The 13411-nt window shown below is 44.3% G+C and overlaps 2 protein-coding genes across 3 annotated transcripts in view; one reads left to right on the forward strand and one right to left on the reverse strand.

Moving 5' to 3' along the window:
• Prdm10 (PR/SET domain 10) overlaps positions 1 to 13411 on the forward strand; it is a 100732-nt gene that overhangs the window by 9437 nt on the left and 77884 nt on the right. The gene's annotated exons all lie outside the window — the stretch shown is intronic.
• LOC116906634 (60S ribosomal protein L32-like) lies at positions 44 to 448 on the reverse strand. The gene has a single exon (XM_032909395.1). The coding sequence runs from the start codon at positions 446 to 448 to the stop codon at positions 44 to 46; it is 405 nt and encodes a 134-aa protein (XP_032765286.1).

Consider the following 13411-nt stretch of genomic DNA (forward strand, 5'->3'; position numbering starts at 1 on the left):
TTTTTGTGGTTTTACTTGAACACAAAACAGGCACACAAGTCATCTATTCATTTTCTTCTCTGCGTAGCCTGGCGTTGGGATTGGTGACTCTGATGGCCAGCTGTGCTCTTGCTACAATGGCTTTTCGGTTCTTAGAGGACACATTGTGAGCAATCTCAGCACAGTAAGATTTGTTGCACATCAGCTGCACTTCCAGCTCCTTGACATTGTGGGCCAGAAACTCCCGGAAGCCGCTAGGCAGCGTGTGCTTGGTTTTCTTGTTACTCCCATAACCAGTGTTGGGCATCAGAATGTGGCCCTTGAATCTTCTCCGCACCCTGTTCTCAATGCCTCTGGGTTTCCACCAGTTTCGCTTAATTTTCACATATCGGTCCGACTGGTGCCTGATGGACTTCTTGGTCCTCTTTTTGATGATCTTGGGCTTCACTAGACACGGAAGGGCAGCCATGATGCCGTAAAACAGATGGCAGCCACGTCGCAGGCAGCGCCAAGGAGGAAGCCCAACATTTCTTTAGGACACTTTTAACTAAGATATCTTTTCCTCTTACAAAAATATTTTTTTCACACCCCACCTGCAGATCCATGGTTTTCAACAGTCATAAACTGTAGCAGATATGCGTATCTGTGGTGCTGATGCTCAAGTGCAGACCTTAAGATCTGACATGTAGTCCCGTCCTTGCAGATTCTATTATGGATGTGTAGTCCTATCCCTGAAGATAAAATTAAATTCATAAAATATGTGTGAGATTTTGTAGAAAAGAAAATCTAAAAACTTTCTGGAGTGACTTTGAGAAGTAATATGGAACCACAGAAGTTCAAGGGCTGTCCAGTGTTGCAAAGATGTCAAACGTTTCTGTGCTTTGTGTAGCCACAGCAGAAATGAAGTAGTAGACACATTGCTTCTAAAAGGGGCAGATTACTCTTGAAAGAAGAATTGGGAAACTTCTCTGCCAGAGACCAAGAACTGATGCTTAAAACAATACACTGCTGCTCTTGACAAATTAAAATGATCTATCAATTGAACACCACCAGCAGTCCGGAAATAGGCTCATACATATTCAAGCACCCAGGAAGCAGGTGAAGAGCATAATGAGAGAGAGAGCTTCTGGAGCTAATGTAGAACTGAAGTTAATGTAGGAAAGTACGTGCAGAGCCTCTGCTTAGAGGAGAGTCCTTAAGCGAGGTGCCGCATGTGCATGTGAGGGCAGAGGTCTTCAACAGACCCTTGGAAAATGAGAAAGAAACCCATGCATCTCTGTTCAGCCTTGCGAGTGACTAAGGAAACAAATCAATCCACAATGACATGTTCCCACACACCCTAGTTGAAGTAGGCAACTCAATCCTAAAGATGTGAACAGCAGTGATCTTTTTTTTTTTTTTTTTTTTTTTTTTTTTCGGAGCTGGGGACCGAACCCAGGGCCTTGTGCTTGCTAGGCAAGTGCTCTACCACTGAGCTAAATCCCCAACCCTAGCAGTGATCTTCATAGAGGACTGGACAGAGTATGGTTTGTGGCATAGCTGCCTGGAAAGCAACATTATCAGGACAGTATATAATAGAGCTAGACACTCAGTGGAGTTTGTAATCCCAGAGCCAAGTCAAGTGAATCTGTGAAGCTCCCTGCTGAAGATCCAGGCCAATGAGAAAACTTGTCTTAGGAACACCAAAAAGGTGGACAGGGCCTGAGGAATGACACCTGAGATTGTCCCATGATGTCCATGACAAGTGCACACTCTGGTACATAATCTCAGGGGCGGGCACACACACACACACACACACACACTCACACTCACACTCACACACTCACACACACTTTCCTTCCTTCCCAATGGGAACCCTTGACTATGGCTTTGTAGTTACTTAGCTCTCTGGCTTTTGAGCAATTTGCTCAATTAAAGCTCTTTGTGGGCTGAGTAAATTACCACCTCCTCTACTTCCCTTGAGATGCAGTCTAGCTTTGTGATTGCATCATCTGGTGAAGCTGGGAGAAAGCAGCAAACGCAACCAGCTGGACCCTGGCAGCCTGGCTAGGGTGAAAATTGTTGCTGCAGTGGGGAAGAGGTCTAAGCTCTGTGGTAATGAGTCTGAGTTTAGCCCCACATAGTGTTTTGAGCTTGGACAAGCAGCCGTTCTTGGTTGTGGTGAGGACTTTTTTGGAAGCTGATATTTAAAGGGCATTTCTTTCACAGTGCCTGGCCCTGCGAGCTGCTGAGTAATGGCGGCTCTCTGTAGTCTTCCTGCCCACTCCTTGTTTACTCAGGTATCGTTGACTTTCCACAGGCTGCATTTTGAGCCAGTGGAACTGTGATTATGCTGATTTTTAAAATAAAGAGCTGCATCTGTCAAGGGAGTCCAGCTTTGTGATCTCGTTTAACTCCCTCAGCGCAGGCATCAATGAGTCCAACCTGGAGGTGCCACCTTTACAGAAGGCATACACCGTGTGGAAGTCAGCAGAGGTGGCCTTTCACCTTCAACCACACGGGCCCTTGCAGTCAGCCTCAGCTCTTCAGGCTTGGTGGCAAGGGCTTTTGCCCACAGAGGCACTGGCTGGAAGAGCTGATTTGAAATGCCTCTTCATGCAGAAAAAAATTAGTAATCACATTTAAAATTTCTGTCATTTTGAAGTTAAACATTGTCTGAAATGATCAGGCATGAGAAAACTCATGTCTCTAGTAGAAAGACATTTATTCCCCAGTCGATTGTTTAGTAATGAAGTAGGACTTTTCTGGACAAGGCACCATTTGGATTTAACAGGACTGAGTGGCAGCACACTCTTTACTCTCAAGGTACAAAATAACAAATATTCTGCTTTATGTTACCAGTGCCATTGTGACTTAGGAAAGGTTATTACAGTTGTCAAGATAATGAAACCTGGCTTGTTTTCCTCTCTCTTCCTTTCCCACCACTCCATGCTGAGAAAGCTCTTTAAGAAACACCCTGTTGGTAACCGGGGGTTTAGTGCATTCTTCTTAAGGCAGACCTCTGGAGGCTGAGGTGGGATGTTCTGGAGTTCCAGGACAGTTGAGCTACAAAATGACACAGTAGAGGGGTAGGGATGGATCCTGGTTTCCATATCTGAACACCAGATCAGAATTTTATTAAGATGAAGGAGGTAGAAATTTAGTATTTGAGACCTTAATTACGTGCTGGGTGAAAGAGGTTTTCTATGAGCACCGAGTGTGTGTGTGTGTGTGTGTGTGTGTGTGTGTGTGTGTATGTATGTATGTGTGTGCGCGCGCGTGAGTGCACAAGAAAATTTGGGGGCCAAAGGTGTGAACATTAAGTGCTTATACTTTGCACTTTTTCTGAGTCAAGGTTTCTAGCTGATCCTGAAGGTTACCAATTCAACAAGATTAGCTAGCCAGCAATCTCCATTGGTCCTGTCTGCCTGCCTCCCCAGTGCTAGGATTATAGATGTGTGTTACCATGTCTGGCCTTTTAATCTAGGCATGAGGTATCTGAACTCAGGTTTTCACACTCACATGGTGAGCACTTCACTGACTGAACCATGTCGTCAGCTCCCAAAATAGAGTTATTTTTTTTTGTTTTTTTTTTTTTTTTTTCCTGTGTTGGAGATAGAATTCAGGGCCTCATGCATTCCAGGCAGTGTCTACCACTGAGCCATATCCCTAACCTCAGATAAAGAGTTTTAAAAAGCAGTAAATGCATCAAGATGCCATTTATCTGAATGGATCACCTTGTTAATAAAATCCTTACTTTACCCATTTCACATGAGTTGCAGAATGAAAATCTGGTAGTGGAAACCAGGAGAAGCCCTCATTATCCTGTCTACTTAGGCAATGAATTAGCTGTAAAGGGAATGACTTCAAACCAGTACCAATTAGCTTCTTAGTCCTTAGTCAGTTTCTGAACAGGACTATATTTTTCCGTGGTTAAGTTAGAGTGAACTTACTGAGGAAACAGTTGCTACTTCAGACTGTGCCTCTGTCTCTATTGTCTAGAATTTTGTCTGCGGTGTTGGGTTTGTGATGTTTGAGGCTTTTCAGGCTGTAGAAGCCCCACTTCTGCATTTCTTAATTAGTTAACGGTGACTGCTACTTTACCAAGGAGCTAGAGACCGGGTGGGGTGGCGGGGGTGGGGGTGGGGTGTTTGTAGCAATCCATGCAGAGGCCACCCACACCACAGCAGGCATCTTTCTGCCTGCAGGCTGTCTCCAAGTGATGCTGCTGTCAGGAGGGAGCTGGAGGGAAAGTGCTGGAGCTTTGTAAATCTCTCTGTAGTGAATGACAGGGTGGCCCAGTATAGCCAGTGAGTCACAGCCAGTTTTTAGTCTTCAGATGATTCCTGTGAGTCTATGTTTACATTCAAAGTTCATTTTAGTGTCCACATAGGTGTCTGGTACTGATTTGCTTGTTTCCATGTAGTAAGGGAAAGCTGGAAAGTGAAGGAGAGAACAACCTGGTTGGTAAAGAGAGTCTGCCCCTACTCCCTCCGGGGTTCTGAGACATAAAGACCCCAGTTAGGTGGAAGAATCTTGAAGGAAGATTGTACACATTCTTGCTAAGTTATTGTTTAGCAACCAAAAAGGTTTTATTTTAATATTCTCTCTCTCTCTCTCTCTCTCTCTCTCTCTCTCTCTCTCTCTCTCTCTCTCTCTCTGTCCCCATCCATGTGCACATGTCATGTTCAGGTCAAAGGAAAACTTGCAAGAGCTGGTTCTGTCCTGTTGGTGTGGGTTCTGGGTACTAAGCTCAGGTGATTGGCCTGGTTTCAGGTGTCCTTACCTGATGAGCTTTTTATACAGCCCAAGTTTCTTTCTTCTCTTTTCTTTTTTTACGGTGGGAGCTCTGACCTGTGGAAGTTTGTATAGGAATATTTATTCACATCATTAAGACGGCTAAGAATTCTGAGCTCTCTTTGCCGGATTATCAGAAGCAGGTCTGGCCTCACGTGCGGAGCCCTCAAGCTGCTTTTCAGATGGTTGCACACTTTTCTTTCCCCTCTGTGCTGGAGCTAGAGCTGGCTTCCACAAGGATCACCTGGAGGTTTACAAAGATTTCTCTGCTTTTTCCTTGATGTGCAACTGATTGCAAGAGATTCTTCATGGGTCTGGCCTTGAAATTGCCTTTCACCAGCTCCCTGTTTGAAATCAGAAAAACTAGTTTATGAAGCTTGAAACTCTTGGTAGACCAAGGATGAGGTTTAAGATTTCCATCTTTTAGACCATTCTAACCACCATTCGATGCTTTTTATTTCTTTACTCTTTTTTTCCTTTTAGACTTACTTTATTATTTTATGTATGTGAGTGTTTTACCTGCATGTATGTCTGTACACCCCGTGGTGCCTGCTGCCTGCAGAGGCCAGATAAGAGGGTAGGATCCCCTGGAACTGGAGTTACAGACAGTTGTGAGCTGCCACGTTGGTGCTGGGAACCGAACCTGGGGTCTCTGAAGAACAGCGGTGCTCTTAGTCACTGAACTGTGTCTTCAGCTTCTGTTGATTCTTAAAAAAATGTCTTTGCCTGTGTGATTGCAAACATGGCCCACATGCAGTCACAGGCCCAGCTCTGGGTCAGTCCTTGCCAGCTGCCTTGCCTGATGCTGAACACACCAGGCTAGTTGCCCCGTGAGAGCCCGTGGCTTCTCCTCCTCTTTGAGTGTTGAAGGAGCACTGGGATTGCAGGCCTGCTCTGGGCTTCTGGGTTCTAGGTTTAGTTCTTATCTTGCATAGCAAGAGGCTTTGCCCACTGAGTCATCTCCCCAGGTCTGTGTTTTGTTTTTGTCCCTTCCTCCTCATGGGTACTATACCTGAGCATTGTCCTGGAACACATTTTCTCTTCGTAAAAGTTTATATTGGTTAAACTTCCATTTTTTTAATCATGAGTAGGCCTTTGAGCTGGATGTGATGGTTCATGCATATAATTCCAGCACTCAAGAGGCCAGGGTTGGGGCTGGAGAGATGGCTCAGTCGTTAAGAGCACTGACTGCTTTTCCAGAGGTCCTGAGTTCAAATCCCAGCAACCACATGGTGGCTCACAACCATCTGTAATGGAATGTGATGCCCTCTTCTGGTGTGTCTGAAGACAGCTACAGTATATATAATAAATAAATAAATCTTAAAAAAAAAAAAAAAAGAGGCCAGGGTTGGAGTCTAAGTCTAATTAGATTTGCTGTAGAAACATGGGTAGCTGTGGTTTAGTTTTCTTTTGTTTTTTGTTGTTGTTGTTGTTGGTTTTTTTTTTTTGTTTTTTTTTCCTTTTGAGATATGGCCTGTCTGTGAAGTCCTGGGTGGCTTCGAACTTGCTAGCCTTCTGCTTTAATCTCCCACTTCTTCATTCCTTTTTATGGACATGTATATAGATATTCTACATTTTATGCATCCTGTTATTAGTTGATGGGTATTTGGATTGTTTCCAGTTTTTAGCTCTTATGACTAACACTATGAATATTTATGGACAAGTTCTTTGGGGAAATATGTTACTCCACTATGGTTTGTTACATCTTCATGAGGAATCAGTGTGTCATGTGATAGCTGTTTAGACTTTTGATCAATTGCCAGACTCTTTACCAAAGTGCCTACAGTGTTTTAGTCACCAACAGCATATGAAATTCTAGGTTCTCTACAGTCTCATTGTTTGTTCTTAACTTCCTATATCAAAATGTAGAATAAAGTTGAGAAAATGAAGATAGCCTACCAAAATGAGGATAGTAGAAACTAGAACATTATTAAGAGAATCACTTTCGTGTAATGCAGCAACACGGCCTGAAAACTGTTGCCTGCTATTAGATTGGGAGCTCACTAGATGATGTAGTGTATCATTATTTTGCTGAAACTGAAGTCCCCACACCTGTATTGAACTTTTTAAAAAATGTCCTAGGGAATCAAACCCAGGACCTCATTCAAGCTAGGCAAGTGCTCTACCACTGTGCTTCCCCTGGCCCTCTGTCTTGTTTTTCTGAAACCAGACAAACCTTTATTTAGTTTTAGTGGGAGAAGTTTATAGTGCATAGCTTGTATGCCTTGAATTTGAGAGATGTGTTGCCTATGCAAGAGCAAAAATAATCTGTGGTGTGTTTTTTCTCATGGCTGTTCTCATTCCCTTTAATCTTGGAATGACCATGAATTATTAGGTCGTAGCAGTTGTATTAACAACCACACTGATAACAAGGGGCCTTTTGCAGGCTTCCATTTATCAGTTATACATTATGTGCTTTCTATAGTTTTTCAGTTACATAATAACATTTTAACTTACTTTTATTTTTGGTGCTAGGGATTGAACCTTTGTGCATGCTAAGCCATGCCACCGAGCCGTACATACCATAGCCCTGTTGTAGTTATTTCTTACTGTAACCATTCTATTGTAGGGACAACTGTGCTGCTAGCATTTGTATGGGAGAGGTTCAGTTGTAGTGACTTAACTCACCTGGCCCCTGCCTCAAGTTCTGGTACCTCCTCCAGCAGTGGTGCATGGCAGTGACATGGCAGTGAAGGAAGAACAAGTTTGGTCAGCGCAGACTGTTGGAAAGGCTTGTTAAGACACAAAGAATTACATAAGGACTTACAGCTACACAAGGACAAACTGCTATTGTGTGATTTCCAGTAAATATCATTATCATCCTGGGTCTCTGGCCTTGCCTGTTCACTGAGCAGATTGGAGGCACTGGGTGAAGAGGCAGAAGGCCTGCATTGTAGCACACCACACCGTGGACTTGCTCATGCTAGCCGCAGCCTGCTGTAACCACTGTGGGTGCAGAGGCTCCTGATGGGGCCTGGAGATGCTCCTCAGATCTTGCAGTGCTGTTCTGAGTGTCACAGATTGTGGGTGAGGGAACACTCAAGCCAGTAGTCACCCATGACTCCCTTGCAGATAGCAGTCACACTTTTTAAAGAATTCCTTTCCTAATCTGGCTTCTAGTCTCTTCTTTGTATTCAAAAGAATGGATTGTGAGTTTAATTTTTCATAACAAGAGCAGCTGAACTCTCTGTACTTTTTCATTGCATAGATGGCAAGAATTCAAATCCTCTCAAAATAGTCTCACTCCCCAGGAAGAGTCACCTATACTTTGCCCTCTCCCCCTTTAGTGTTTTTTTTCACCCTTTCTGGCTCCCTTTCAAGCTCAGGTATAAATCTTAATATCATACACATATAATTTCTTCACTGTGGTAACAGTTGAATGGTCATTTTAATAATATTTTTTTTTTCTGAGACATAGTCTCTCTCTACATAGTCCTGGTTTTCCTGGAACTTACTCTGTAGGCCATGCTGGCCTCAAACTCAGAGTTTTGCCTCTGTTGGGATTAAAGGCATGCACCACTATGCTTGGTTTCTTGCCTTTCTTTCTCCCTTCCTGCCTGCCTGCCTGCCTGCCTGCCTGCCTTCCTTCCTTCCTTCCTTCCTTCCTTCCTTCCTTCCTTCCTTCCTTCCTTCCTTCCTTTTTCCTGCAGTGCCAGGGATAGAACCCAAGGCCTCATACGGAGTAAGTACTCTGCCACTGAGCCACATCCTCAGACCTCCTTTTAATTGATGGTAATGACTGAGTGTTTAAGGAGAGTCTAGTGAGAGAGAGGGTGCAAAATGGCCGTCTAAGGAGGTAACAGTGACTTTGGCATCTGAATGATGTAAAACAATTAGTTTTTCTATAACATTGCCAAAGCATTGCACTTCTCCTTGGGGCAGGCGGTCCTGGGGAAGGTATAAAGCTACAGGGGAGGGAGGGAGGGCCTGGAGAGAGCCCAAGCAACATAGCTGCAGGCAGCAGAGGGTCTGTGAAGGAGATGCTCTTGATTCGAGGAAGCCCTTGAGACAAGATCAACGACAGGGCCCTAAGGAGGTTGCAGATGCCACTGAAAGGCCCAGTGGGGTAAGAAGTGTGGTGTAGGCTTGCCTTTGGCACATGCATTTGACAGGTGTATTTTTGCCTGGGTTTGTATTCTCAGTTGGAAAAGTGTTTGCCTTACATCTAGGACAGCATAAACCACTTGTGGCACATGCCTAGGATCTTAGCACGTGAGAAACAGAGGAATGGGATCAGGAGCTCAGGGTCATCCTTGGCTACATAGTGAGTTCCAGGCAAGTCTGGGATATATGAGACTTGTTTTTTGTTTGTTTGTTTGTTTGTTTTTTGTTTTGTTTTGTTTTGGTTTTTGGAGCTGGGGACCGAACCCAGGGCCTTGCGCTTGCTAGGCAAGCGCTCTACCACTGAGCTAAATCCCCAACCCCCCCCCTTTTTTTTTAAATGTATGTACTTAAATGAGGCAATGGAAATGAACTATAAGTAGCTTCTCAGAGGTTTCAATATATGAGAGAAAGAGTGGACAGATGCACAGGTAGGAAGCTAGCTGCAAGGGAAACTGTGTTTGTTGAAAACATTTTATCAGAATACAATGTAAGTCTAGACATCTTCAATCTTGTTTTTCTAGTACTTAGGATCAGATCAGACCAAGAGCCTCATGCATGCTGGGCAAGTGCTATATTACTGACCTAAAACCCAGCTCTCACTCCCAAATTCCCTGTGTAGCCATGCACCTGTTTGTCTGTCTGTCTGTCATCTGTCTGTCTACCCTACTGAATGTTGGGAGTAGAGGCATGTACCACAAAGCCTGGCTTTCATTTTTCAATGAAAATAGATTCTAGTGCATATTTGCTGATATGAATGTACCTACAGGGAAAGAAACCGATAGTGTAGGAGAAACAAAGAAGAGGTCTTCAGGGCCCAGGAAGGCCTGATTCTGGAGCCACCTGGGTAGGTGACAGTTTTTGGTCTGACCCGCGATGTTGCCTGCATTGTAGTTGGAAGGCTTAATGAGTGTGAGCAGGGACTAAGTGTGGGGAAGCAGAGGGAGGGTCTCCCCAAAGCATCTCTTTCCCAAATTACATGTGAGATAAGTTAGTCAGCTGGGAGGTGAGACAGGAGGAAATTTGAGCAAAAAGAAGGAAAGAAATGCTCCCTTTTTGAAGTGAGAGGCTAGAAATTGGGAGGGTGGCCCAATGGGTAAAGTACTTGAGGACCCAAGTTCAGAACAGTAGCTTGTGCCTGTAACCCTAGAGCTGGGGAGAGCAGAGACAGGTGGATTCCTGAATGTCACTAGCTAGCTTGTCTAACCAACCTGTGGGCTCGGGCTTCAGTGAGAGACTCTGTCTCAAAAGCCATGTGATGTGGCGAGTGGTTGAGGAAGGCACTGGGCGAAGTGGAGCCCAGACCTACAATATAAGATACAGGGTGGACCAGGCATCAGGCAGCTCAGCGCTCCTTGGAGGTCACTGTTGCCCAAGGTGAGACTCAGGTGTAGAGTGAATGCTTAGCATTGCTGAGGCAGAGTTAGCAAAACCAATCAGTATCCATAAAGGGTGTCCAATTGAATGGGTAGGGCATGAAACTGGCTGGGGTTTACAAAAGGGCTGTACGATGTTGGACTTTGATATTTAATCCAATAAAAATGTCTGTTTACTGCAGTGTTTTGCCTACCGCAGGACTGTTTACAGTGCAGTGTGCATCAGTTGTGTAGAAACAAAGATCTGCTGTCTTCTAGTCCTTCCTAAGCTGTCCCATCACTTAGGTGCTAGGGGCAAGAGGATCAGACGTCAGGGCCATTCTCTGCTTACACACTCAGTTTTCAGTCAGCTTGGGATCTCGATGGGACTTTGTCATAGAACAAACAAAACCCACAAGAAACAAACAAACCACAGACTGACCACCACTAAAAAAAATTCAAATCTGGGCATGGTGTCGCACGCCTATGGTACTAGCACTCAGGAGGTGGAAGCAGGAGGATAGTGAGTTCAAAGGCAGCCTGCACTCCATGGTGAGACTTGTTTCCAAAATGTAAACAGACAGAAAAGGAAAAGGTCCAGAAAGTGCCTAAGCTATACAGAAATTATGTAATAGTCACTGTGGAGCTAGGATACAGCTCACTGGGAACACTGGCACCAGACCCTGGGTCCAGGCCCATTCCTGCTAAAAATAAATCCAAGTGGAGTGGGCTCGGGGAGAGGGCCCAGGCAGTAGGTGCTTGTTGCATAAGTGTAGGAGCCTGGTCCTGATCCCTAGTACCCCCAGAACAGCAGGCGCTGTGCTACGTGCTGCAATACCCGCACTGCTGTGTGGCTGACAGAAGCCTCCTGGCCGACTAGATGAATTGTAGGTTCAGTGAGGGACCCTGTTTCAAATGGGAACAATGAGGAAAATACCCAACTTTGATTGCTGTCCCCCAACAAGCCCCACAAACACCCCCACCAACACATACAAACATCTTCCCTCCCCGTACAAAAACCTGTACACACTTGCACAATGAACATGTGTATGGGTAGTGTTTTTGTCTAAGTTATCTTTATTTTGAAAATTTTTAAGACCAGATGCCTCCCAGGTGCTGGGACCCCAGGCATGTACCACTGTGCCTGACTTTATTTTGCACAGTTTTTAACCAGCAGGGCCTCCCTACACTATTGAAGGTGGCCATAAACTCCTGGGTTCTAGAGCTGCGCCCTTGTCAATCCCTTGAGTAAGCTGCCCAGCTCCTCAGACATTCCTTATGTTTGAATGTGTGGATAGTTTTTCTGCACCACAAATAATCCATGCACACAGATTTTTAAGTTTTTTAAAAAAGGGGAAAGGGGGCTGGAGAGATGGCTCAGCGGTTAAGAGTCCCACTGCTCTTCCAGAGGTCCTGAGTTCGATTCCCGGCAACCACATGGTGGCTCACAACCATCTGTAATGGGATCTGATGCCCTCTTCTGGTGTGTCTGCAGACAGCTACAGTGTGCTTATATATAATAAATAAATAACTCTTTAAAAAGAAAGGGGGGGGTAAAAATGAAGCTGGGTGGTGGCACACACTGTTAGTCCCAGTACTTGGGAGGCAGAGGCAGGCAGATCTCTGTGAGTTCGAGGCCAGCCTGGTCTACGGAGTGAGTTCCAGGACAGCCAGGGTTACTGAGAGAAACCCTGTCTTGAAAACAGCTCCACCCCCAAAAAGGGTAAAAATGAAAATACTGAGTGAGGATGAAGTCCAGTGGTAGTGTGATTGCCAAGCATTGGGGCTGACCCCTGGATTCACCACTGCCAAAACTTTTCCTTTAGTAGGTTAGCAGTTGAGTACGTTTGTGATGTATATCTACTATGTTAAAAGTGGTATTTACTAAAAGTACTTTAAGTGTCTTAAAACATGCCCTTTGGTGACTCACGCTATATGGCTGTACTTGAGCATGTGCTTAGAGACACAGCTGCTTTCTATGTGTTGGGTTTGTGTAAAAGTGGGAGGACTCACAAGAGACTGTCAGCAGTGGCCACATCTAGGGATGGGGTGGGATGGGAAAGGGTGACTTTTATTTTTTATTTAAAACAATTCTATACTATCAGAATTTTTTCTAATTCAGTGTTTACTTAAAAATATATCCACATATATGTTCATTTTTAGAACATTTTCATCACATCACAAAAACATGTACTCCTTAGCTCCTCTCCCTCCTGGATCCTGCCTGTAGCAATCACTTATCTACATTTTGTGTGTGTACACTTATCAGTTCTGACTTTAAAGATAGAATAAGTAGTCTTTTGTGACTGGCTTTGTTCACTTACAGTTTTTCTTTTCTTTTTGTTTTTGTTTTGAGACAGTTTCTACACACACACACACTCTGTCTTTGTTTGATTTCAAACTCCTAGCACCCCCCTGTGTGTTAGGATATAGACAAGCACTGTCATGTCCTGCTTGTCTTGTTTTCAAAGGTTCAATTATGTAACATCTCTCAGCACATTATTCCCCTTGGGGATTTTATGTGTTTATTTCCTTTGAGATAGTGTGTGTGTGTGTGTGTGTGTGTGTGTGTGTACGCTAGTATTGAAAATTGAATGTAGGGCCTTCAGTCCTGCTGTGCCTTCAAGTTCCTGCTGTTCCACTGAACTATGTCTCCAGCTCTTAAATATCTTTCCAGATGTGATTGCCCGTTTGTAAATATTGGAGAAAAATGTTTACTTAGATCCTTTGTCGTTTTCTTAATTATTTAATTATTTTTGAATTATGTGCATGTCTGTATATAGGGGTCACTACCCAGCTTAGAGGCTTTGGATCCTCCTGGAGCTGGAGTTACAGGAGTTACAGGAGTTGTGAGCCACTTGATGTAGGTGCTGGGAACTGAACTCAGGCCCTTGACAAAACAGTATGTTCTGTTGCCTGCTGAGGCCATATGTCCACTCCTGTCTTATTTGCTTTTTTTTTTTTTTTGGTTTTCAAGTAGGTCATAAGGCAATGTTGTGCTTGTCAGGGATGACCTGTACTGACATTGGTGAGTTCAAAAGTTTCTTATAAACACAGTCATAAGATAACAGAGTGCTGACACAGTTTTCTGCATGCTTTCTAGATGTGGGGTGGGGATTTTGTCAGCAGGGCTGCTGAGAGGCAGAGAAGCCTACAGGTAATGTGAGCAGACTGGGGAAGTCAGCAGTCAGGGCACAGGG

Source organism: Rattus rattus, chromosome 8 (genome assembly GCF_011064425.1).
Source record: "Rattus rattus isolate New Zealand chromosome 8, Rrattus_CSIRO_v1, whole genome shotgun sequence".
In the NCBI taxonomy this organism is placed as follows: Eukaryota; Metazoa; Chordata; class Mammalia; order Rodentia; family Muridae; genus Rattus; species Rattus rattus.

Excerpts from the sequence above, each read along its gene's own strand:
- LOC116906634 (XM_032909395.1), bottom strand. The coding sequence starts at position 448 with ATGGCTGCCCTTCCGTGTCTAGTGAAGCCCAAGATCATCAAAAAGAGG.